The sequence below is a fragment of the Chiloscyllium plagiosum genome, chromosome 18 (genome assembly GCF_004010195.1).
Source record: "Chiloscyllium plagiosum isolate BGI_BamShark_2017 chromosome 18, ASM401019v2, whole genome shotgun sequence".
NCBI classification, from domain to species: domain Eukaryota; kingdom Metazoa; phylum Chordata; class Chondrichthyes; order Orectolobiformes; family Hemiscylliidae; genus Chiloscyllium; species Chiloscyllium plagiosum.
The window spans coordinates 40,048,460-40,075,739 of NC_057727.1; the positions used below are offsets into that span (position 1 = coordinate 40,048,460).

General features: G+C 40.7%; 1 protein-coding gene across 7 annotated transcripts in view; it reads right to left on the bottom strand.

Moving 5' to 3' along the window:
• The window catches only part of magi1b (membrane associated guanylate kinase, WW and PDZ domain containing 1b), a 453,246-nt gene that overhangs the window by 146,383 nt on the left and 279,583 nt on the right, over nucleotides 1-27,280 (bottom strand). Inside the window, exon 1 of one of the 7 annotated variants that reach the window (XM_043708286.1) lies at nucleotides 26,307-26,427. The exons of the other annotated variants lie outside the window; for them this stretch is intronic. Coding sequence (XP_043564221.1) covers nucleotides 26,307-26,412 — 106 coding nt within the window. The 5' untranslated portion in view covers nucleotides 26,413-26,427. Of the gene's footprint in view, nucleotides 1-26,306; nucleotides 26,428-27,280 lie in introns of those variants that run through there. 7 annotated transcript variants of the gene reach the window in all.

A 27,280-nucleotide genomic window follows, 5' to 3' on the forward strand; every position in this document is an offset into this window, starting at 1 on the left:
TATCCCCAAGCTATCCTGATCTTTTTTAAAAAAAGCATATGGGCATTCCCACCCAACTCAAGGATCAGGAGGGGGTAGTCATGACATTTCCAATACAGCTTCTCCTCACTGCAAAATAAATCATACTGAAAGAATGTGAAGCCTTTAGAGGCCTGCAGTAGTGTGTCTTTTCCAGGATGTATAGTGCAATTAATTTGGTAAAAATAAGGCATACACAAAGGAGAATTCATATTTTTGCTCTCAAGGGTTAACAGGTTTAAACCTCACAAAACAATAGCTTATACTATTGGTTTGTTCGACAAAAGATTTGTCGACAGCGCAATATGCAAAAATCGGCAAAGTTCTGAGAATAAAGCAATTGCCAACAGCACTGTTACATTCTATGAAATCATGATATCTACAAAAATTTGTACCCAAATTTGTATTTGATTAGGAGCCTATTTTCTGCAAAGCCAGATTTAATATTTTATGAGGGAGCTCTGCAGGGTAGCAAGCTCGTTGCTGAATGGTTGAACTGCTGAACGGATTCTGAATGCTGAATGCGAGCTGCAATTTTGAAAAATCCCGATACAACAGCATTAAGTCGAATCTTTCTCTCGAGCTGTTTCTTGAGTATGAATATTGGCAGCATCATCAAAACAAAAGTGTGCTACTCTCTTCCTACTGAACAACTTGCAGAGATAATATGATAGACGAAATCATCCAGAAATAAAAGTCAATAATTCACATCTTTAAATGTATTTTCATTCTGTTATAAAGGGAGGTTTTGCTTATTAAATATCACATAGATCAAGCCATATTGCTGAAAGTATTGACATTGTGCTTTCACAATTCATCCTAATAATACATACAAATGTATACCGGCTTCCTTTAGACAACACCTTATATCACGTCCAACCCTATGCAGCTAACTTTACAGTAACCTACATCCTCCAGTTTTGAAACATCCAGTCTGAAAATCATCAATTTAATGGGTCTGCCAGAAACTGCTGCCTGTGAACCTGGTTTCTAAGGTACAGTGTAGTAACGGCTGCTGGCGCTTTCAAGCCAGACTCCAACACAATACAGCTGAAACACAAAAGGCCAATTCACACACTCCCAATTCTCCATATTTCCAGCTGAGCCCTTGCTTTATCGAAACACTGCCTAAGAAAAAATGAGAGGCTGAAATTTGAAGCCTAATTAATTGCAATAATGTCTACTCCAACCAGAACCTAAGATTTAAATGAAATTCTGCGACTGGAGGCAACATAATCCCCCCAAAAAAGTAATTTTTATTTAAACACACTTTTCATCCATGGAGGCCCAGTAGCAAAAAAAGGGACAACACATGCATCCTACCTTTCTCAGCAGGAACCATTAGTCCTGGGATAATCATCTGGAAAATGCAGCTGGTCTGCAGGCAGATGTCAAACAGCAGCAGGACCAGGATCAAGCTCTAATTAATTCATTATTAGAGCCAGATTCACAATAAAGAACGCCACTATTTTAAAAAAATCAGTTTAACCACAATACAGCACACATTAATCCTTTTCTTTCCCAAGCCTTATGCCAGTAGGAGGACTTCACACAGTAGCAGCCATTCTCCTCATAAACTGTATTCTACACATGAGCCACAGCAACAGACATTTGTCACCAAAAAGGAATCATTTCAAGAAACAACATCCTCATTAAATTCTGTAGTTTGTTTCACAAAGACAAAGAACTAGCACATACTGTAATTCCTAGTCGAGTTTCTCAGCAGCTCATCTTGAGCTGATCTACATGCATCTAAACAAGTACTTACCAACAGCTGCTCCTTTTATAATGCCCACAGGCACTGCAAATGATTTCTTCCACTCAAAACCAACTCAATGAATGCTATTCACACTCGTTTACTCCTGAGTCGACTGCACCCTCTCTCTCTCTTTCTCTCTCCCCTGCTGTCTACCCGCCCACCTCCACATGGTCTTTAGACAAACAAGGCACTTGCATCACCCTGAAAAGGGCCATGTGACCCTGACAATCAACACTGAAAGGCAAATGATGAGACACTGAGGATTAGCTCAAAATCAGATTGGAGGAAGCTGGACAGCACACGGATCTGAATGTGATTTCAGGTTAGTTTTGTGGAATCTTTCCTTCACAGTAACTCCTCCCATTGAGAAGTGTAGTCACTGTATTGATATATAAAATCAAATAAACCTCACACCCTCAAACTGATCGCCTGAGTTAATCCATTCGTATTTCTATAAAATTAATACAAGCCAAGTGACCTAGCAGCATTGCTCTTCATCATTCCATTCTTTGAAATATGATGCAGAACAATCTTGTTTAATATCCATGATATAGAGGTGCTGGTGTTGGACTGGGGTGGGCAAAGTTGAAAATCACACAACGCCAGGTTATAGTCCAACAGATTTATTTGAAAATACAAGCTCTCGGACCACTGCTCAGTCAGAAAAGTTTGCATTTTCAAATAAATCTGCTGGTCTAGAACCTGGTGTCATGTGATTTTCAACTTTGTTAAATATCGACAGCCAGCTCTTTAAACTTGCATGTTTAGTATGATTTAACAAACCATTCAACTTAGGATTCAGTGTGCAGCACATTAACTGACAACTGTGTGTTTTATCTGCAAAGATTATAACAATGAAATAAATGCCCATGAAATGAATATACACAATACCCATTGGATAGCTTTTAGATTTTCTGCCTAACCAACAATGAACTGCTTTCAAATTACCTCATTCATGCTTTACACTTTCTCTGCCAAATTCTTTTCCTCCCCAACCTGCTGCATGCTGTCCTCAGTCAGTCTTAAAGTGCTGCAACAAATTAGCTGTTTATCTTCTAAGAGGTCAGAGCAAACAGTGAATATTGGTCAGTCATGAGGAAGCTCCATATCTGTGCCTGGTTCTGACGTAATTTAATATCTTCAACTGTGCTTCCAGCAATGATTAGTGTTGTATGAGGCAGTTAGTACTTGATAGGATGAACTAATGTTGGAGGCAAGCTCTGTCCACCAGGATGCAAAATGATTGTTCCTGGGAGGAGTTGATAAAAAGTGGGGCTGAAAGGCACACCAGGTCAGGCAGCATCAAGGAGCAGGATGTTTCGAGTCGACACCCTTCACCAGCCTTGCCCCAGGTCAGGGCCTCCCTCTCCCAGAACTGCAAAGGACCTCTACTGTTCTTCATTCTGAGAAGGATCCACACCCTCAACAAATGCTTTTTCTCTGCCCTAAATCTCCTCTCTTCTGGAAGAAGTTAACATTTGTACGAGTATGTCTGTGTGTTTGGTTTGTATCATCCTTGTGCTAAATCAATATAGCTAACAGTAATATGTGCTTACAGTAATGGGTTGAGTCTGATGCTTCACAAGAGACAATCATGTATTTGAGATGTCATGTAACCAGCTAAGAAACATCATGAAATAAACCTTTACTATTCACCAGAATTGAGATTACCTTCTGCAGAAAATTTTGTGTGGGCATCCTTCCCAATGTGGTATAAGTAACGTAGACTAATTCATATAAGAAACTACCCAAGGCTTCTCAGTCACATTGTTATAATATGCAGGCAGTCCAGGCACCCAACATTATAAAGCGATGATAGCGATGATGATTTTGCTCTTTACCATAAAGAATCATCAAGGATTGTTAAGGCCAATTGTTCCCAATATCCACTGTGGCTGAGTGTAGCTAACTCAGCACGAATTTCAGCCTCTCCCAATCTGTCAATTATGGACACCAAGTTCATCATGAATATCAATGATAATCTGATTGACAGTCAGCATTCAGTTCAAGAGTTAAACTCAGGGAGGGACACACAGTAGCTTAAGAGTTCAACTGTATCAGAGTCAATAATAAAGGAGCTGGACTTGGGCCCATTAATAATGAGTATTCCCAACTCCAGCTCCTTGCAGACGTGATATTAGTTGTGCTCCTTCAGCATTACTTGCCAAAGAACACACAATTTTGCTCATATGCAGCCAGACCATGAAATCACATGAAGGATTTGCACGTTCTTGCTCAACTTTTCAGTATAAATATAAAATCTGAAGCAGCTGAGCCCAATGTTAATTGACAAGTACATTGTTTTCCATTAATGATCCATTCAAGGTACATTTCAAAGGTTTCTAGCTCCCTCCATTGGAGCTTGTGCATCTTAAACTGAATTAAAAATGAAACAAAAAACACAAAAGTAATGAAAAGTTCAATTCTACAGGATTTAAAGTTGAAACATTATCCTCCTGTTTAACATTTCTACTTTTCTCATAGCATTTTTCAAACTTTATTTTCTTTTCAATTCTTACAGCTTTTTTACAGCTGATTTTTCTCTAATAAAAATCTACCTTTAAATCTTGCATTACTTGGCATCTTCAGTAGCAAGGTGTATAAATGAAGAGTGTGTTATACTGACGTATTAAAACCGGAGTCTTCTAGATTCAATTTCAATCTGTGCAAAATGAAGCAATTTTACTGAACTCATCAATGACAGTGTTAAAACTAAGGTAACAGAGGGAAAATAACCAGATCAGTTGAGTTCCTACTGCCGATTATTCCAATATATGGGGGTGAACATGGAAGGAAGATAGCATTTGGCTCAGCTCTGATTAGGTTTCCCAGCTCTGGTTAGGATTATCCTGGTTGAATGATCATGAAACTTAATCATATGGCAAATACACTCACTCGCAATTAAAACTGGCGACTAGGGTTGGCTGTCCCAGAGATCCAATACCAGTGAATGTCTGTGCCAGGCAAACTGTACTCAAATGCAAACCAATACCTGGAAAATTAGTTCTCACTGAGAACAAGTGTCAAACAAACTGCTCCCTCAGTCTGGGCTTTTGCCAGGCAAGCTGTACCTCAGTGAAGGAAATGTGTTGCTGGAAAAGCGCAACAGGTCAGGCAGCATCTAGGGAACAGGAGAATCGACGTTTCGGGCATTAGCCCTTCTTCAGGAATGAGGAAAGTTGGTCCAGCAGGCTAAGATAAAAGATAGGGAGGAGGGACTTGGGGGAGGGGCGTCAGAAATGTGATAGGTGGAAAGAGGTCAAGGTGAGGGTCTGACCTATCACCCTCACCTTGACCTCTTTCACATTTCCGACGCCCCTCCCCCAAGTCCCTCCTCCCTACCTTTTATCTTACCCTGCTGGACAAACTTTCCTCATTCCTGAAGAAGGGCTAATGCCCGAAACGTCGATTCTCCCGTTCCCTAGATGCTGCCTGACCTGCTGCACTTCTCCAGCAACACATTTCCATCTCCGCTGTAGTCTGGTCACTTAATCTAATGTGAATTTCTCTCTCTGAGCCCAATGTAGAGAAGGACTGTGTGAATCACTGAGTTCAGTGTGGCGCAGTTTGGTGTGAATCTCTGTCTGGTCCCAGTGTGGATTGGGCATGTGTGAATCTTTCTCTGAGCCCAGTTTGGAGCAGCCTGGTGTGAATCTGTTGTTCCAGTGTAAAACAGGCTGGTGTGAACCTCATGCTCATTGCTATGTGTCTCTTTGCAGTGGTCTGTTTCCTCGACTGCTGGGTGATGTGATTTCCTTATGGCTTTGTAACATGTTGGCCTATCTCATCAACACTTATGCACTGGAGCCCCCCAGTCAGGTAGGTTATAAAATTCTAACGCACCTCTCAGCAGGTCAGCGTTTCCCTGAGGTAGGATGTGTGAAAGAGGAGGGATTGGAATTGGATGGAGGAGGGGTGAGGATATTTGAGGCAGGGTGAGTCGGTAACAGGGCATACTTGATGGGGTAAGGGGGTTATTTAGGGTGGAGACTATGATCCTACTGGGTGCGAAGAAAGTGCATGAAGCTCCTGAGCCAAATATATTAAAACCCCTTTAAAGTTTCCAGTTATTGTGGACAGGAGCATGTTGAGCGGCAGGGTTCAAGGGGCGGTTGGAGGGGCAGGGTTCAAGGGGCGGTTGGAGGGGCGGGGTTCAAGGGGCGGTTGGAGGGGCGGGGTTCAAGGGGCGGGGTTCAAGGAGGCGGTTGGAGGGGCGGGGTTCAAGGAAAGTACCTCAGTGAAAGCTAGTTACAGATAAACTGTGTAGTAACCTCGGCCTGTGACAGGCAAACTTTACCCTGTGAGTCAGAGGGAGATTGTATTGTCTTGATGAGACTGAAAACTAGCAACACACAGGTCAGTGAGCAGGTTGACACACCAGCCCACCTGCTTGCTGATGAAACAGTGTTACAAAGTTTCACCTTCCTCTGAGCAACGATTTTTGAAAAGTCTTCAGAGTCTTTGAGCTGAGGATCAACTTTTTAATATTTATATGGATGTGAATATGGGAGGTATGGTTAGTACGTTTGCAGGTGACACCAAAATTGGAGGTGTAGTGGACAGCAAAGAAGGTTAACTCAGAATACAACAGGATCTTGATCAGATGGGCCAATAGGCTGAGAAGTGGCAGACGGAGTTTAATTTAGATAAATGAGGGGCGCTGCACTTTGGAAAGGCAAATCAGGGCAGGACTTATAACACTTAATGGTAAGATCCTGGGGACTGTTACTGAATAAAGACAATTTGGAGTGTAGGTTCATAGTTCCTTGAAAGTGGAGTCGCAGGTAGATAGGATAGTGAAGGAAGCATTTGGTATGCTTGCCTTTATTGGTCAGAGCAATGAGTATAAGAGTTGGGACGTCATGTTGTAGCTGTACAGGACATTGGTGAGGCTACTTTTAGAATACTGTATTCAATTCTGGTCTCCGTGCCATAGGAAAGATGTTGTAAAGCTTGAAAGGGCTCAGAAAAGATTCATATAGCTCTTTTAGAGATTGGAGGGTTTGAGCTCTTGGGAGAGGCTGAAAAGCTTGCGGCATTTTTCCTTGGAGCGTCGGAGGCTGAGGGGTGACTTTATAGATGTTTATAAAATCATGAGGGGCATGGATAGGCTAAATAGAAAGGTCTTTTTCTCAGGTTTGGGCTGATCAAAGCTAGAGGGCATAGGTGAGAGGGGAAGGGTTTAAAAGGGACCAGAGGGGCAATTTTTTTTATGCAGAGGATGGTGCCTATATGGATTGAGCTGCCAAAGGAAGTATCGGAGGTTGGTATAATTGCAACATTCAAAAGGCAGCTGAATGGCTACATGAATAGAAATGGTTTAGGGCGATATGAGCCAAATGCTGGCAAATGGGATAAGATTAGTTTAGGATATCTGGTTGGCATAGATGAATTGAACAGAAGGGTCTGTTCGTGTGCTGTATAACTGTATCTGTAGTTTGTTTTCTTTCTCTTTCAAGAATGTGGCTCAGAAAGTGTTGGTGCCACTTTTCATCCTCTCAAAGTCTGTCAGAAAGTGATAAATCCAATGCAAGTCAATGATGTGAATTTGTTACTGGTCTAAGGTTCAATTCTTCAGATGTTCTTGGATAGTGATTTGAACGTACTCGCCAATGAATCAGTGGGGACGAGGAAAGATTCTATGCCATCTTCCAGACCATATCACCTGCATGCCCAGTTAACCTGCCAGAATTAAACCATGGGTGAATCTGTAAAATAGAGGCCTTCCCACTTGCTTTCACCTTCAGTGTCACCCCATCCCAATATTTTGATTTTCAAATGTGCCAGTTTTCAAATTTCCACTAAGCTTCTTTTACTGGCACCAGAGGGTTAGCCAACAAGATTATGTCAACTGGAAAGATAACTGGCACATAAGGATGCAAACCATTGTGCCTGCTTGCCCATATTGTAACAGCTGTAGGAAGCAAAAACGCAGATCGGTTTTGCTGAGGAATCCCTTTTACACTAGTGGCATCACCGACATGTGGTGACATCATATTGAGATGCAAAAGTCTGACTAACCCTTCTGTTCACAGGCTCCAGTGTTCTACAGACATTGCCCAATTATAACAGGCTATGCTTTTTATGGTACTGCATGCCAGAATGATCAGGAACCCATGTTGTCAGTTTGGTTGCAGTTGCCAAGATGCTACCAACTATTTCTAGAGCCCCGGGAAAGCCCTCCTGGGGAGGATTCCAGTCACCTAGCCTCTCGGAGGCTGAATCAGCACAGAAGATGCCAAACACTACCATCTGCTGTAAGGGCTACCATGCAGCACAGAGTTTGAATGTGTTGTGTCATGATGATGTGCTGTATTAAATATTAATTTTTGAATTTCATCAGCTGGATTCTCATAATAGGCTTTTTTCAGAAAGGCAATTTCAGCTGAAAAAAGACTTTTCACTGAATAAGGAGACACTGACCAACATTACAATGATTGCCAAATTGCATCACTATGCAAGTCACATTCCCTTTCAAGGAGACATCATGTCTAGTAAGACCAGCAGAGACAATAAACGCCTGGAGAGGTGTAAATAACCTCCTTCCTACCTTTCAGAAATGGAGACTCAAAATAAGCAACAGGATGTTCAAATCTAACCACCTGGGGTAATGAAACTATGACTAAGATTACTGCAGATGTGAGTTAAACTAAACTATTCACTGGAATATACAACAGACTGTTTTTGAACTTCTCGCAGGATCATAGAATTGTTACAGCATAAAAGCAGGCCAGTCAGTCCATCATGCATGGATTAGTTCTATTTATAGTTCTATTTATTAATTCTATGATACTGCCATCTCCTTTTTCCCTAACATCTGTTGGCATTACAGAGGAATCATGTGAGCAATCAAGCTATGCACATGTACTTGGCCTTTAGCTACTATAAGATACAATAACAGGAAAGTTGTTCAACTGTCCTTCCCTGATCGTATCAATGGAATCAGTAAAGTTCAACTATGTCCTTGACAATGTCACTTTGCAGACATGCTCCAGTATTGACCAATAGGATTATGGTGAAGAGTGAAGGAGTGGAGGAGAGGTTAATCTTTGCTACAGTATCTCATGCAACACGACATTAACTACTTCAGCCGAGTGTTGGACTACATTATCAGAAACTTGCCTGTAAATTGCTGCCTGATGTTATGAATCCCTTTGACTTCACTGTGACCTGTAACATCTCAACCACTTGCTTCTTTAGCTTTGTCAAAAGTTGGTGATGTGTTGAGATGCCTTTTAATAGGCTAGAGAAGGTTTGTAATTTTATTTTTCTGATCCTCATCACAGCAATCACACACCTCTTCATTTGTTCCCATCCCTTACAAATATTAACTTCTAGTTTTCCTCTCCGATTCTGAGTGTCATACCTGGGGTATTGAGCAATTATGTAAAGGGGTTGGACCAGTAAAACTGTAGTATTAGCATCTGAAATTAAGATAATTTTAGAGTGCTAAAAGACATAGAACCACATTATAACAATGCTACTTTCAACTTAGAAAATGGCAGCAAGATCTCAGCAAAACATGACTCACAATATTCAAGGTAAAAAAAATCCCTGCTATCTCCTGGAGCTTGTTTCCTCTGGGAAAAATACCTGCTCCAGCTGTTCATTCTTAGATGCAACAATGCTTTTGCTGAATGATACAATCTGTATAGGAGCACAGGAACAGGAGTAGGCCATTCAACCTTTGAAACTGTTCAGTTGGATCATGACTGATTTGTAGCTCATTACATTTACAAATTAACACATGGTTCAGCATGAAGGGCTCTTGCCCGAAATGTCGATTCTCCTGCTCCTTGGATGCTACCTGACCTGGTGCACTTTTCCAGCACTACACTCTTGACGGTGGCTCAATGGTTAGCCCTGCTACCTCACAGCGCCAGGGACCAGGCTTCGATTTCACCCTCAGGTGACAGTCTGTGTGGTGTTTGCACATTTTCTCTGTGTCTGCATGGGTTTCCTCCCACAGTCCAAAGATGCGCAAATAACATGGACTGGCCATGTTAAATTGTCCAAAGTGTCCAGGGATGTGCAGGGTAGGTAAATTAGCTATGGGAAATGCAGGTTCACAGGGATAAGATAGGGGGTTGGTCTGTGTGCAATGCTCTTCGGAGGGTTGGTGGGGACTTGATCAGCTGAATGGCCTGCTTCCACACTGTAGGGATTCTGTGAGCAGCCACAGCTTTTGGGGGAAGAGAAACATACAGTTGTATTACTTTTGTGTTTGCAGAAATGCCCTGAACCGCCTGCTCTAGTTTTAAGATTATGGCCCTTGCACTGAACTCTATCAGAGAAAACATTAACAGCCTTACATTTTAAGCATGTTGAGATTACTCTCCAATCTTCTATACACAAGTGAATACAAACCGAGTCAATGCAATTTATCTGTAATTTAACCCTTTGAGCCCTAGCATCGTTACAGTTAATCTGCACTTATATCCTGTCCAAGGCCAATATGTCCATGCTAAGATATGACAGCCAGAAATGAATGCAGTATTCAACATCTGACAGGGATATTACACAACTTCAGCACACAACTATTCCTCCTCCCATTCTAGTCTTCCTGTGATAAAGGTCAATATTCTATTGACCTTTTTGATTGTTTAAGAAACCTTGTTACATTTCTAAGATGGGGCAACAAAAGGTTAGAAAATTAGAATGATATGATGTACTGCATAGCCACAATGCAGTGAAATTTCACAACTCTCAGGAGCTAGGATACCAGCGCATAACAGGAGACCTGTAGTAATCACACTTGAAGGAGTTACAAAATCAGTTTTGAAGTTATTTCAAATGCTCAAGATATAGTGTTTTGTAGATCACCCTGACTCTCCAAAATCCCCTTGCTATATCCAACTTAGCTATTGGATGACAAGTGTGTGTGTATATATATATATATATATATATATATATAGCTTACTGACACATTGACACCAGTGAGACAGCGGTCTGCTATGTATCTGACAGTGGATTAGGCACAAAAATGTTGGAGGCATGTAATGCTGCAATATGAGGTTGTAATAAATGGTTTCATACAATGATACGCACCACATGAACAGCTTTCATTATTGTTATGAAATCATGCTTTATTGCAAAAACTGATTTTTGAATCTACTGGCGAGAAAATTCTAATTGAATTTTGTTAAGCAGACCAAAGCCACATTCCCATGCCTCGAGTTTGCAATCAAAGATGGCCATACATTTGGATCACTGTACCTTCTGTGTTCCACAAATACTGAAATGGGGATCATCTGTTTGAAAATGTATACCCAGAACAAAGGCTTTGAAGGAGTATGAAAGGATGAGGTGGAGGAGGGTAGGAGGAAGTAGATCATTTCTTAATTTATTAGCACAAAATCTAAGGAATTATCTGGGTACTCAACTGGTTGGAAAAAAAACCTTGAGGCAAAACCTCTTGCACAATGGAAAACTGACTGAGAAAGAAATTCCCAACCATTGTTGCAATTGGAACATATAAGCTATGACCATACTTGGATCATTGGGCAGTTGAAGAGAAGTCATAAAACAATACAGCCGGTTGTGTTTTAAGTATGTGGGTTCACTGCATTACAGAACAGGTAACTGAGATATTGAAGAAATCTGAAGGGGGTTCCCTTTTTTCTCTCTCTCCCTATCAACTTTGCAAGTTTTTGTTTTAACTCCATCTCCTGATTTTAATCAAACAGATGCCACAGATAGTGATATTTAAAAATTACTCAACCTGCTAATTAATTTCTCCAGGTGAACCCAGGAATCATCTGTCTCCATCTTCATATCACCTCAATTTCAAAAGCAGCAAGAGAATCAATTTCACCTGAAACCAGCCATAAAGAAACAGGAGGAGTCCATTCAGCCCCCCAAGCCTGTTCTGCTATTCAGTGATGTCACAGCTGGTCTGTGGACAAACGCCATATACCTGTCTTTGGCCCATATTCTTTAATACCTTCTCTAACCAAAAAAAAATTCTTTCTTAATTGATCCTGCATCCACTGTTATTTGTGGAAGACAGTTATAGAGTCATAGAGATGTACAGCACGGAAACAGACCTTTTGGCCCAACTCGTCCATGCCGACCAGATATCCCAACCTAAGTAGTCCCAGTTGAAAGCACCCAGTCCATATCCCTCCAAACCCTTCATATTCAAACAGATGCCTTTTAAATGTTGCCATCGTACCAGCCTGCACCACTTCCTCTGGCAGCTCATTCCATACACGCACCATTCTCTGCATGAAGAAGTTGCCCCTTACGTCTCTTTTATATCTTTCCCCTCTCACCCGAAACCTATGCCCTCTAGTTCTGGACTCACCCACCCCAGGGAAAAGACTATTTATCCTATTCATGCCCCTCATGATTTCATAAACCTCTATAAGGTCACCCCGTCAGCCTCTGACGATCCAGGGAAAATAGCCCCAGCCTATTCAACCTCTCCCTATAGCTCAAATCCTCCAACCCTGGCAACATCCTTGTAAATCCTTTATGAACCTTTTCACGTTTCACAACATCCTTCCGATAGGAAGGAGACCAGAATTGCACACAATATTCCAACAGTGAACTAACCAATGTCCTGTACAGCTCTACCTGCGACTCTTCTTTCAAGGAACTATGAACCTGCACTCCAACGTCTCTGTTCAGCAACACTGCCTAGGACCTTACCATTAAGTATATAAATCCTGCTAAGATTTGCTTTCCTAAAATGCAGCACCTCACATTTATCTAAATTAAACTCCATCTGCCACTTCTCAGCCCATTGGTGCATCTGATCAAGGTCACATTGTAATCTGAGGTAACGTTCTTCCAATTTTGGTGTCATCTGCAAACTTACTAACTATACCTCTTATGTTCTCATCCAAATCATGTACATAAATGATGAAAAGTAGCAGACCCAGCATCGATCCTTGTGGCACTCCACTGGTCACAGGCCTCCTCTGAGAAAAACAACCCTCCACCACCACCCTCTGTCTTCTACCTTTGAGCCAGTTCTGTATCCAAATGGCTAGTTCTCCCTGTATTCCATGAAATCTAACCTTGCTAATCAGTCTCCCATGGGGAACCTTGTCGAACACCTCAATGAAGTCCATATAGATCACACCTGCCGCTCTGCCCTCATCAATCCTCTTTGTTACTTCCTCAAAATACTCAATTAAGTGTGAGAGACATGATTTCCCATTCATTAAGCCATGTTGACTATCCTTAATCAGTCCTTGCCTTTCCAAATACATGGACGTCCTGTCCCTCAGGATTCCCTCCAACAACTTGCCCACCACTGACCTCAGGCTCACTTGTCTATAATTCCCTGGCTTGTCCTTACCACGTTTCAAAATAGTGGCCTATAATGATGATATTATTATTATTATTATTAATAATACCACATTAGCTAACCTCCAGTCTTCCGGCACCTCATCTGTGACTATCGATGATGCGAATATCTCAGCAAAGGGCTCAGCACAGATTTCTGATCAGGTCCTGAGGATTTATCCATTTTCATGCATTTCAAGACATCCAGCACTTCCTCCTCTGTAATATGGCCATTTTTCAAGATGTCACCATCTATTTCCCTACATTCTGTATCCATGTCCATTTCCACAGTAAACACGGATGTAAAATACTCGTTTAGTATCTCTCCATCCCCTGCAGCTCCACACAAAGGCCGCCTTGCTGATCTTTATGGGGCCCTATTCTCTCCCTGGTTACCCTTTTGTCCCTAATGTATTTGTAGAAACCTTTTGGGATTCTCCTTAACCTTATTTGCCAAAGCTATCTCATGTCCCCTTTTCGCCCTCCTGATTTCCGTCTTATGTATACTCCTACTGCCTTTACACTCTTCTAAGGATTCACTCGATCTATCTTGATTATACCTGACATATGCTTTCTTCTTTCTCTTAACCAAACCTTTAATTTCTCTCATCATCAGCATTCCCTACAACTTCCAGCCTTTCCTTTCACTCTAACAGGAATATACTTTCTCTGGACTCTCGTTATCTCATTTCTGAAGGCTTCCCGTTTTCCAGCCGTCCCTTTACCTGCGAACATCTGCCCCATTCAGCGTTTGAAAGTTCTTTCCTAATACCATCAAAATTGGCCTTTCTCCAATTTAGAACTTCAACTTTTAGATCTGGTCTATCCTTTTCCATCACTATTTTAAATCTAATATAATTATGGTCGCTGGCCCCAAAGTGCTCCCCCACTGACACCTCAGTCACCGTCCCTGCCTTATTTCCCCCAGAGTAGGTCAGGTTTTGCACATTCTCTAGTAGATACATCCACATACTGAATCAGAAAATTGTCGTGTACACACTTAACAAATTCCTCTTCATCTAAACCCTTAACATGATGGCAGTCCCAGTCGATGTTTGGAAAGTTAAAATCTCCTACATTACTACTCTATTATTCTTACAGATAGCTGAGATCTCCTTACAAATTTGTTTCTCAATTTCCCTGACTATTAGGGGGTCTATAATACAATCCCAATAAGATGATCATCCCTTTCTTATTTCTCAGTTTACTCAAATAACTTCCCTGAATGTATTTCCGGGAATATCCTCCCTCAGCACAGCTGTAATGCTATCCCTTATCAAAAATGCCACTCCCCCTCCTCTCTTGCCTCCCTTTCTATCCTTCCTGCAGCATTTGTATCCTGGAACATTAAGCTGCCAGTCCTGCCCATCCCTGAGCCATGTTTCTGTAATTGCTATGATATCCCAGTCCCATGTTCCTGAGTTCATCTGTCTTTCCTGTTAGGCCTCTTGCATTGAAATAAATGCAGTTTAACTCATCAGTCCTATCTTGTTCTCTGCTTTGTCCCTGCCTGCCCTGACAGTTTGACTCGCTTCTTTTCTCAACTGTACCAGTCTCACATTGATCTCTTTCCTCACTATCTCCCTGGGTTCCACACCCCCACTCCCCTACCTTATTAGTTTAAATCTTCCTGAGCAGCTCTGGCAAATTTCCCTGCCAGTATATTACACCCCTTCCAATTCAGGTGCAATCCATCCTTCTTTTGAAGATCACTTCTACCCCGGAAGAGATTCCAATGATCCAAAAATGTGAATCCTTCTCCCATACACAAGCTCCCCAGCTAAGCATTCATCTGCTCTACCCTCCTATTCCTGCCCTCACTAGCTCGTAGCATCAGGAGTAATCCAGATATTACTTCTCTCAATGACCACTTTTTAAAATTCCTGCCTATGTCTCTCTATATTCTCTTCAGAATCTCATCCTTTTCCTTTCCTCTGTCATTGGTTTCAATGAGTACAATGACCTCTTGCTGGTCCCTCTCCCCTTTGAGAACATTCTGCACCCTCTCTGAGAGATATCCTTGATCCTAGCACCAGGGAGGCAACACATCATTCTGATTTTTCGCTGCTGGCCATGGAAACGTATGTCTGTGCCTCAGACTAGAGAATCCCTGAACACAATTGATCTGTTGGAACCCGACATACCCCTCATTGCATTAGAGCCAGTCTCGATACCAGAGACATGGCTGTTCATGCTACATTCCCCTGAGAATCCATCACCCCCTACATTTTCCAAAATAGCATACTTGTTTGAAATGGGAATAGCCACAGAAGACTCATGCCCTACCTGCCTACCTCTCTTACCTTTCCTGGAATTAATTCATCTATGTGACTGTATCTGCAACCTTTCTCCCTTCCTATAACTGCCATCCATCACACCCCCATGTTCTTGTAAATTCCTCATTGCCTCTAACTGACTCTCCAACCGATCCATTCGATCTGATAGGATTCGCAACCAACAGCATTTACCGCAGATATAATCTGCGGCACGGTGGCTCAGTGGTTAGCACTGCTGCCTCACAGCACCAGGGTCCCAGGTTTGATCCCTGCCTCGGGTGACTGTGTGGAGTTTGCACATTCTCCCCGTGTCTGCGTGGGTTTCCGCTGAGTGCTCCGGTTTCCTCCCACAGTTCAAAGATGTGCAATTGGCCATGCTAAATTGCCCATAATGCTAGGTGCATTAGTCAGAGGAAAATGGGTCTGGGTGGGTTACTCTTTGTAGGGTCGGTGTGGACTAGTTGGGCCGAAAGGCCTGTTTCCACACTGTAGGGAATCTAATTTAATCATAATCCTCAGTTACATGTAAACTCTCCCTAAACTCCCACATCCGACACGAAGAGCATATCACTCTACTCAGGGCCATTTTTGCTTCTTCCAATTTACCAACCCAGAAAATAGCACTGTCTTATTCCACTACAAACACTGCTCTTGAAGTTAATTTAAGAGACCTATCTCAAATAAACACATAATGAAGAAAGAACCCACTCAACTCACTATTGAAGATTTACACCAAGGCTATACTTAGAATGATTCACTTACCTGTTTCTGTGCTGTGACCTCTCCCAAACAGGTTCCTCCAAGATCAGTTGTAAATTCCAAAAAACTAGCTTGCCATTTCTTCTGAATGCTTTGGCTCTAATTTTTAGCACTATACTACCTAGTTCTAGAATGCCTAACCAGTATCTGTATCTACCCTGCCTTTTCCTGTTGGAAATGACTATCACCTGATGGAGTGACGCTCCGAAAGCTAGTGTGTTTCCAATTAAACCTGTTGGACTATAACCTGGTGTTGTGTGATTTTTAACTTTGTACACCCCAGTCCAACACCAGCATCTCCAAATCTTTTCCTGTTGGTATCTTGAAGACATCAGTTACACCACCCCTTAATTTTCTAAATTCTCCAGAAAATAGGCATAATTTGTATACACTCTCCTCATAACTTAACCTCTGAAGTCCAAGTATCATTCTTGTAAACCTATGTTGTACTCCTTTGAAGGCAAATTTATCCTTCCTCAGGTGTGGTGCCCAGATTTACTCTCAATACTCCAAGTTGGGTACAACCAGGGTTTTGCATAACTACAGTATAACTTCTGCATCCTTGCATCCCTGTCCTCTAGACATAAAGGCTAACATTCCATTAGCTTTCTTGTTTCCATCCCCCCAATCCCACCTCATTCATGGTATTTTAAAGATCCATGCACCTGAACCCCAAGTCTCTTTGGTCATCCACTATATTTAACTTCATACCTTTTAAAAAGTACCCTGACTATATTTTCTTCAGTCCAAAATGGATAACCTAGAACTTGCTTAAGAAGGGTTACATCCGGAACATTCTTCTTCTCCACCAGCATTTACAGTGAACTGCATCTGCCCCAGTTTTGTGCGTTCACCAAGTCTATCTATATCCCTTTGTACAAAACATAACCAACTTTCAAGAGCTGTTGTCTCACTGCAACTTATTTGTGCATCTGCGAACTTAAGAGAGCATAAGCGTGCGAAGGTTAGAACTTATTACTTTGCTTAGACTGGGTTAAAGACAATAAAATTACCCTTTTATTTTATAAATTCCATCTTTGATGAATTGAGTGTATAAAAAATTAAACACTGGCTGAATGTCCTTTGCAAACTAAACTGTGACTTTCAAATGAGAATTTGCAAAAGAGCAGAGTTTCTCTCAACTCATCCGGAACATTACTGAAACTAACACGAAGATTTTTTTGGCTGATCGGTAATATCCCACCTTGAAGAAATTTAGCAGTTATAATGATATTAACAATTTATGCAAGATATCACATTATTTGAACTTATTTGCAAATGCCCAATATAAAACTAGACTAAATTCAGAAGGGCTTGATGATTTAATGTAATGATTATTAATTTATAAAACACTAAAGGAAGAAAGACTTAGCGGTGTTATTCTCATATTTGAGATCATCATAAGATTTGTTTCTCTGTTAAGAGCTGTGCAGACTTTGTTGCCAAAGACAACCACACCAAATCCTTCAAACCACTTGCAATTGACATCAGTGATGGGAACTTGCTTGAGACTGAAGCTTGACTGAGAATGTATTTTAAAAAGTTAGCATTTTTTTAAAAGAACACTGATTATGTATAGCAATTCATAGCATACTTAAAGTATTATTGTCCTGCAATAGTTTCAAGACACAAATGAGAGAACATAATTGCAGTGTATGCACTCAATAATGAACAAAGTTTTATATTTTCTGAATGATCTCAATTAGAACTGCATAGCTTCAGACAAAAAGAGCCTTTGGTGTCACTGAACTAAACATTTTGGTCTCAATGATTACTACCAATTAGGAATGCATGCTATATTATTTAACTGCTTATTTATAGCAGGGTTACAGGTGAAGCTGAAATACTTATTGCTGGCATTTAATTATTCATCTCCTTCCCCGCTCAGACAAGATGTAATATTTGGAGTACTTGACAAAGAGGTTGTCAACAAGTATTTCAGGATAATATGCATGAATCACCGTATGTTGTTCGTTATCTTATCTCAATATTTTTATTTAAAATAAAATTGGCTTGTAAAAACACTGTACATACACATTCACTGAACAATTGTACTGGTCATGGAATCATTGAGTCATAGAGACGTACGGTACGGAAACAGACCCTTCAGTCCAACTTCTCCATGCCGACTAGTTATCCCAACCCAATCTACACCCATTTGCCAGCATTTGGCTTACATCCCCCTCAACCCTTCCTATTCATATACCCATCCAGATGCCTTTTAAATGCTGTAATTGTACCAATCTCCACCACTTCCTCTGGCTAACAGGTTAGATATTTACTCATATTAAGTATTACCGAAGTATTGACTTTGTCTCTGGCTCCATTCAATACACTGGCTGAGATCCAGTGTATTTGGTTCAGCTTTGTGCTAATCTTAATGTTCAATCAGTCACCAAATTTAAATTTTGCTACTTTTAGAACATTTCCTGTTTGTGTTCCAACCTCATTCCATCTGCTAAAGCACTGATTCCCACTTCTTATCTCTACATCTCCATTCCAACATTCCAACTTAGAGAAAATGTTACTAGCTCCCGGCGCAGTCTCCTCTACATTGGGGAGACTGGGTGCCTCCTAGCAGAGCGCTTTAGGGAACATCTCCGAGACACCCGCACCAATCAACCAAACCACCCCGTGGCCCAACATTTCAACTCCCCCTCCCACTCTGCCGAGGATATGGAGGTGCTGGGCCTCCTCCACCGCCGCTCCCTCACCACCAGACGCATGGAAGAAGAATACCTCATCTTCCGCCTCGGAACACTTCAACCCCAGGGCTTCAATGTGGACTTCAACAGCTTCCTCATTTCCCCTTCCCCCACCTCATCCTAGTTTCTAACCTCCAGCAACACTGTCCCTTTGACTTGTCCGGACTTGTCCGACCTGCCCAGCTCCTTTTCCACCTATCCACTCCACCCTCTCCTCCCTGACCTATCACCTTCATCTCCTCCCCCACTGACCTATTGTACTCTATGCCACTCTCTCCCCACCCCCACCCTCCTCTAGCTTATCTCTCCACGCTTCAGGCTCTCTGCCTTTATTCCTGATGAAGGGCTTTTGCCCGAAACGTCGATTTTGCCTGTCCTCGGATGCTGCCTGAATTGCTGTGCTCTTCCAGCACCACTGATCCAGAATCGGGTTTCCAGCATCTGCAGTCATTGTTTTTACCTCTTCCTTTACCTTCTCTGGTCAAAGCCCTGGAACTCCCAACATAGCAACACTGATGTGGATGTTGCTGGCAAGACCATTCCTAAATGCCCTTAAAAAAAATGATCGTCTTGAATTGCTTCTCGAGTCCATAAGATATAGGTTCACCACAGTGCTGTCAGCAGGGAGTTCCATATTCTCACTTAGTGATAGCGAAAGAATGATCAGTCAAGATGGTGATTCAGTGACTGCTGATAGCTACCAATTGCAAAATTTACAAGAATGGCTCCAGGAATGAGAAATTTCATTTATGAGGATAGATTTGAAGTAGTTGTGGTTAGCTACTTCCTTGTCGACAGTTTCCTTCAGCAGTACATTTTAGCTTACATCCTCTTTGTGCAAACCTTTCCTAAAGTCAGTTTGGCTTGCTATGACTTTCCCTTTCTCTTCAAGGCATATTGGTCCAGATATGCTTTCAGTCCCATCTTCATATTATCTACTAAACCTTCCTCACTGCCTCCCCCCCTTTCTCATAGTAAAGTGCTTGAAGAGGCTTCTGTGTAAATTGATCCTAGGAATAGAAAATGCTTGCTAATGCTGTGTAGGAGCAATTCCCAATTTCCAAACCCACCTTAATGCCCATGCAATGAGGAGCAGGGAGTCACTGGAGTTTGTTAGGAACAATAGTGACTGGTTTGTCAAACCTCATTTGAGAAGTGACTCAGTGCTTTAAGTTTGATTGCTCCTGAGCCAACATTAATGACATAATGGTTAAGGAACAATTGCTGAATCAGTAGAACAGCATGTAATCTTGGACCCCTGTGCACTCAGTCTTCAGTTTAGTCATTCAGTCAGAAACAAGCACAATGTGGGCAAATGTTATGAGTTATAAAGTGTGCGAACCCCTATTTGTGAATCAGGAACCCTCAATTGACCTGAATGGAAATCAAGCAGCCTATATGCTCACTACTATACAAGATGATCCTGTCAGGAGTGAATAATTGCGAAGAGAATTTCTGATCATATAGAAAATGTGGTATGTGGGAGACACTACTATAAGCATCTGAAGTAAATATTATTCCATTAGGTGACAAAGAAAAAAAGACATTGCTAGGTGTCATACAGCACATTATATTTTATATTTAAGAGTATGTGGAGACTGTGGAGATCACATATTGTTATGATTATCAGGTTTTTATACATGCTAAATATTAAGGGATTATTCGATCTGTTCTGATAACAAGTCTAAGTGGCTTGATTGTCAGACATTAGAGGAAGCTTGGACTGTTTCACTTGGAAGTGGGAGCAAAGTCTTTCCATTTGGAGAAATTAGGAGCAGCCCATGTGCTAACAGCATGTTTCTGAAGTGCCAGAAACGTATTCAGAATGTTAGGTTTCTAAAAAAAAGTGTATTATTCTGCACATTTACTGAAGAGTTTGAGGCCTCAAAATGGCTATCCAGTGTTTCTACAAACATACATAGCCCATGTGATTCATTTTGGATGATACAAAATTTTTTCTTCTCAGAACCAAAGATATTCTTTAAAACTCAAGGACAAGGATGGTCCGCAGGATTCATGAGATGGAGAGTATGATACTTTGGTTTACCACGCAGGAATCTGGATTCAGGCACTTGGATTAAAAAGACTGAATTGTTGAGGAGGCTGGGGGATTCAGCTAACTTGCTCTAAGGGAAGAATTCCCAAAGAAAAAACTTCACTGTTAAGCATCATCCTGAGATTAAACTATCTCAGGATGAGAAAAGAAAATAAATTTTAATAACCCTTGTACTGGTTGTGGGAGAATTTGATGTCTACTTGAAGAGCAATGCAAAGTAAATTTGAGAAGAGTTATTGGTCTTGATAAATGGGGAATCTTCTGTATTGTGGTCTAAAGTATAGGTTAGCCATGATAGTGTTTAAATCAATATTCCCTTTAGTCTTGTTACATTGAGACTTAAAACATCTAATCTTGTTGCGTTATCCTTTCAGCTGTGAACCGCACGTTAACACGAGATGATGGGACAGTGGTAATGTCACTGGACGAATAATCCAAAGGCCCACCTAATGTCCTGGGAGCATAGGTTCGAACCCCTCCTCAGAGGCTTGTGAACTTTGTATGCAGTTAACAAATTTGGAGTACACAGCTATTCTGAGGAATACTGACCATGACAATAGTCAATTAATATTCTAAGACTCATCTGGTTCACTCATGTTCTTTTGGGAAGGAAATCAGCTATCCTTAACTGGTTTGGACTGCATGTGGATCCAAATCCACTGCAATATGGTTAACTCACAGCCACTCGGAACAAGAACAATTAGAAATGGGCAACAAATGCTGTCCATGCCAATGATCTCCACATCCCTGTACAGCTGCAGTAAGATCTCTATATTCTTCAATGCCAATCCCTTGCACTAAAGGCCAAGAGGCAGGAGAAAATAAAACAGCAATGACACTCTTTTTATGATATTGTAACTTTGGTTTTTATGTTCCACAAGTTTTCAAAAAATGTAGTAAAGTGAGGGAAGAAGGAACAGCAAAAGACAAGGATGAGAAAGAAAGGAGAAAAAAAAGTGCTATTTTCATTTCGTGCTTTGTCAAAATATTTGAATTTTGAAACTAGCTGATTATTCCCTCGACATTTTGAAAAGGTCAAAGTCAGAAATTGCAATGCCTAAGTAAAAATGGCGAAGAAAGACAGGAAAAAAAATACAGAGAATTTTTTTTTTTTTGCCTCTCGTAATATTCTTTGTAAATCCTGAATTTTGAAAGCAAACAAGGTCTGAGGGAATTGGGTGGAAGAGGAGGGCTTTGAGAGGCTAGGAAGGAACAGGACACAAGAAGGCAGGATAGAGTGGAAAATGAAGGAGAGCAGGGGAAGAGAATAGGTGAATGGGTGAAAAAATGTGAAAAGAGCAGGGAGAAGAGTGTTCAATTTGAGGGAAGGTCAAAGAGACAGGAGAAGGAATGGGGAGGAGAGGAAAGTATTTAAAACTGTACGCACCTCTGGCATTTCAGCACCTATTAGTATGGAGAGTGAGTGGGTGTGGTTGTAGGATAGATGAAAAACGGAATTACTGATTAACATTGTTGCAATGAGGAAGGGAGAAGCGAAGGTTTGAGCGTACAATTCAAAATTAAAGTGAAGTAAAATTAAAGTAATGGTGAGGGGTGGGGGTGGCAGTAGAAGAGATAGAAAGATGAAAGGTTAGAGAAAGCAATTGGAATGAGTGGGGAGAACTGAAGGAGCTGCGTGGTGGGGAAACATGAGAGCAACTTCGATAAAGCACCCCTGTACTGGAACCTGTCGCCAAGATAATTAGTTACTCTGCCACGAAAGGAACTAGTCAAGAGGAAATGAAGTAGAGTGGACACTCAGAGGACTCCTCCATTACATTGTGTCAACGCAATATTATAATAATTGTAGCTCTTCCAGCTTTTTCCTGCCTAGTTGATGCACTGTAACAGTAGTAAGATCTAGTAACACACTTGTGAATGAAAATTAACAGACGTTGTTAAACATTAGTAAATACAAAGAATAGAACATATGTCAAGTTCTGGAACCCTGTACATTTGAGATCCAGTTCCATGTGAGTTGCCATTTCTACAACATAACTCCTTATACACATTCAAAGTTTGTGAGAAGATTTGTAGCTCGGGTGCTCGTTGCTGTGGTTCTGTTCGCCGAGCTGGAAGTTTTTGTTGCAAACGTTTCGTCCCCTGTCCCCAATATACCGGCCACTCCAGTGGACAGCTGAAACTGACAACCGGAAGCGGCAGGGACAGGCCACTATAAATGCCGGAGGAAACACCACAGAAGCGCTTCAGAAGAGGCTCCCAAGCACTGAGGATGTCACCTAGACAGGGGACGAAACGTTTGCAACAAAAACTTCCAGCTCCTTATACACATGCTCAGTAGCTTTTTCTTGGAGTAAACCCGCTACTCCTTCAAATTAAAATAAATCTTTTTTATTTAGAATGCTCATCTCACTGAAGAGACTTTAGGCCAATCCACATCCAACAATCTGGTCAGAAAATACTGCTCACATTTGATAGCTGCGAAAACTTCTACCAGAGCATTGAGACAATGTTCATTCATACTTGGTTTAAAAAATTCCAGGGCCCAGATCCACACCTTCTCTAAATGCTAATCAGCTTTTCCTTCAGCCATATCCTAGTACCAAGTTTTGTTGAAATCCACTATTGAGTTTTTAAGATTTTCTTGTTACAGACAAATGGACGGTCAAACAACAGGCTTGAAAATTTTACCTCTGCCTATTTTCAGGAATGGAGACAATAACTGCAATCAAATCTCACTTTTAAGGAAACGGATAAAAGCAGTGAGCACACTTTAGAGCCAGAACAATTAACAGGTGAAATGAATGATACACATTGAGCATGACAGAATAACCATTTGCTTTAACTTACCATGTGTACACAGGAGATGAAACAAACTGATAAACTTGCTGATTGTTAAGTGGTCTTTCAAAGTTCAAATGAATGTGTGTACCCATCTCAAACAGTCATTTTATGCCAAGTCAAGATGGGAACTTAGATTTGCACCTTTTTATAATTCTTTGCTGTTTGATCTCAATTCTCGGCTGATGTGATCTGCAGGGGCAAAATCATCAGAGGATTTAAATTTGGAGGAATGCCGAAATGTTGTTTAAACAAGTTTCTTGAGAAAATATAACAATTAATCTCTTCAGGTTGAAACTGCATAGGACATTTTTTATTCAAGATGTGCCTTAGTGCAGAAAGGAAAGAGTAAGTTGGATGTCAAGTAAAGGAAGAACTGGAAGAGGATCATCTTACCACACTGAACAGCAAAGTGAGAGAATCAGTTGCACTTCCTGCTGCTTTACCTTAAACTTCAGATTCCCTAGAGACACAGGCTGATTGATGGAACAGGTGAAATGTTATCTCAACTAAAGATAACCATGTTGAGTTATTCTGCAGTTGCTGACACAGCAACAGGGTCACAACTACATTCACGCTGTATCAAATCATAATTATGAATAGTGTAAATAGAACACATGGAAACAGATGGCACTTTAGAAATCCTTTAAATTAACTTTCGATATCAAACTAGGAAGCTTTGCAAATCTACCACAACAGAAGACATAAAATATGTATTCAATGTTCATTCACTCAAATATGGTTGCTCACCATTGAAACTTGCAATACCCACAAAGTAATTTTCATAATTAGTTTCCATGGTGTTGTCTTGTTCTCATGAGTGTTGGGAATGCAACTTTTTTTTTGAGTGTGGAGGTTCATTTTAATGTATGCAAATACTGACAAACACTTGACAGATGTTAATGAAAAAATAACTGAACCTCAGAATTCCAATTCTCAAATCAATGTATTTTCTGCAGCAGATTTCTAGAATGAGTGACAGTGATTTTCATGAGTTGCCATCATATTGAAATTATAAAAAGAATTAAGTGGGAAGTCCACAAAACAAAATCAACTAGATATGCACAAAGATCAAAGTTGTTACAGTTGAGAGATTGTACTGATTAATCAATTTGCTTTAGCCTGTAACTCTTCCAATTAATTCCAAATCTTTTTTATTTGGATGGAAACACCTTTAGTCAGTCAATATATTTCTGAAATCTGTGCATAGAGCACAACTAAACACAACAGGATTAAGCGTGAGCCTTAGATGTGAAACGATAAAGGATTAGCATAGAGAATGAGTTTCCAAATCCAAAGGATACCAGAATATTCCAAGCTAAAGAAAAAAGAAATCAGACAGTATTAAAGATTTGCATAGTTTTACTAAGGAGTTTGCATGTGAAACAGGCTCAGGGAAACGTCAAACTACTAATCATACTGCTGTCATGACCCCAACGATTTATCTGAAATCGCAGACACGTTACTATAAATTACAGATTCTCTGTTACCATGACAAAGCAGTTCCAATTTTTATTGCACTACTTACTGCATATTAATATACTGCAAACGACTGGTGTATGCCTTGGAATCCTAAACTTATAGATTATTGATTTAGCTGATCAGACCTTGATAGCTAACATTTTGGAATAGTATTTGCTGAGGGCTCTAATGTCCAAGTTCCTGAACTTGATTAGTGGACAGACTGAAATCTCTGGTGCTTTTAAAATCTAAAGCATAAGGTTTAATCATTATACTGAACGTTCACAAAAATAGCACTGAATGTAAGCTATTAGAACAATTGAAAATTCTTGATAATGCAACAAAAAGCCTGTTACTCAGCTATAAAAAATACACATAGTCTGTTCTATGTAAGAATGACCATTACCAGCTGGCATATTACAACAACATGCTTCACAATTTATTGATAGAACGATTCTATTGATTTCTTCCGATGTTGCATCTTTTTTTCTTTTACAAATCCTCATACACTATTTAGACAAGGTTTCGAAAACGTAGAAGGAAAAGAGAGAATATGGGGAGGTGGGGGGGGGGGTGGGGGGGGTTGAATCATGGAATTTAGTTCATTAAAATTTAGCTGGGCAACCCAACCTGCATTGCGGAGAGAGCACAATGCAAGCGCCACGCTTCCTCCTGAATTTATTTCAAAGCCCTTTTGTTCTGAAAGCATCTGGACCTGATCTTAGCCTATTCGTGTCTGTTGACCTTCTTTCAATGCTGCACATCACCACTGAAGTGAAAAGAGGGTCCCAGTGTGCTGCTGGGCCTCATGTAAAGCCTGGGAGATGAATTAAAAGCACCACAAGCCATCTGTTCCCTAAGACTGGCTACTGCTAAACAAGTTCTCTACTCATGCACAACCCAAGCTGCTAAAGCTCACTAAACACACTACATTCACCACCACTGCACTGATCATACAAAATGCTTCGTATCATCAAATACCACAATTTAAAACAAATTAAAATGGCATAAACTGTACCTATATACCCACAGTTGCCAGAATCCTATGAAATTTAAAACCTGCAGAGGGAATTAATCCTCTTTCAACACGATCGGGTCTCAAACCTTACAGAAGAACGCTTTGCAGCCCCGCAGTACGAAGTGCCGAGGGATGACAGAAGCAGGGGTTTACTTACAGCAGGACTCCTGCCACACAACAAAAGATTTCAGGGAAGAATAATCTTCCGGCAGCTGACAGTGCAGAAGAGAGAAGTGCAGCAGCCTCGCTTTTAGATCATTCATGACATTTCTAGTACATGACAACAATGCCCATCTGCACAGAATTTACAAATTCACCGGGCAAAAGAAAAGGTACCAAAAGTGCCCTGAAATTTGGACAAGTATTTAAGAACAAGTGTTGAACAGCTGCCTTTTAAAAAAAATACATATGTCTGTATAAATTTGATAATTATATGCCTCTGTAAAATAATTCTGTACATATAAATGCTCTGCAAACAGATCAATAGCAACGAATGATGAGGGAAAATGTTTTCTTGTGGTTCAAACCACCACAATGAAAAATTATTGAATAAGTCACACCAAACCCCAAAACTGGGCATGTCTCCAAACACACTCTCCATTCTCATCCACAACACAGACCAACTCCCTAAACCAGCTCCACTAATGCCATCCCCCTTCTCAGTAGTAATGGGGAGTCAAATGATTGTTAAGGACTCATTCAGATTGTTCCACGACTAAAAGAATGAAGGTAGAGCTCTTGAGAAAATGATCATTGAGCAGCTTTGTCAAAACATGCCAAGTTAACCTTATGAAAATTGAATTTTTCAGATTCTGAACAAAAATTATATATCTGAACATTGAACTCTTGAATCTTCAGAATTTGAAAACTTATTTACATTGCCAATTAACAACTTCCAAGATATTCTGTCAGCTTGTAAATAATATCAAAGTATTATCCATTCCATTCTTTATGAACTAAGATTTTTTTTTAAACAAACGTATAATTTGACCTAGACAAATCAGAGTCGAACATTCATTCTCCACCCATGAAAGAAAGCAAAACTAAATTTGCATTTTTATTGGACCTTTCATGAGCTCAATGTGTTCCAAAGTGCTCCTGAGCCAATGAAGTACTTTTGAATTGTAGCCA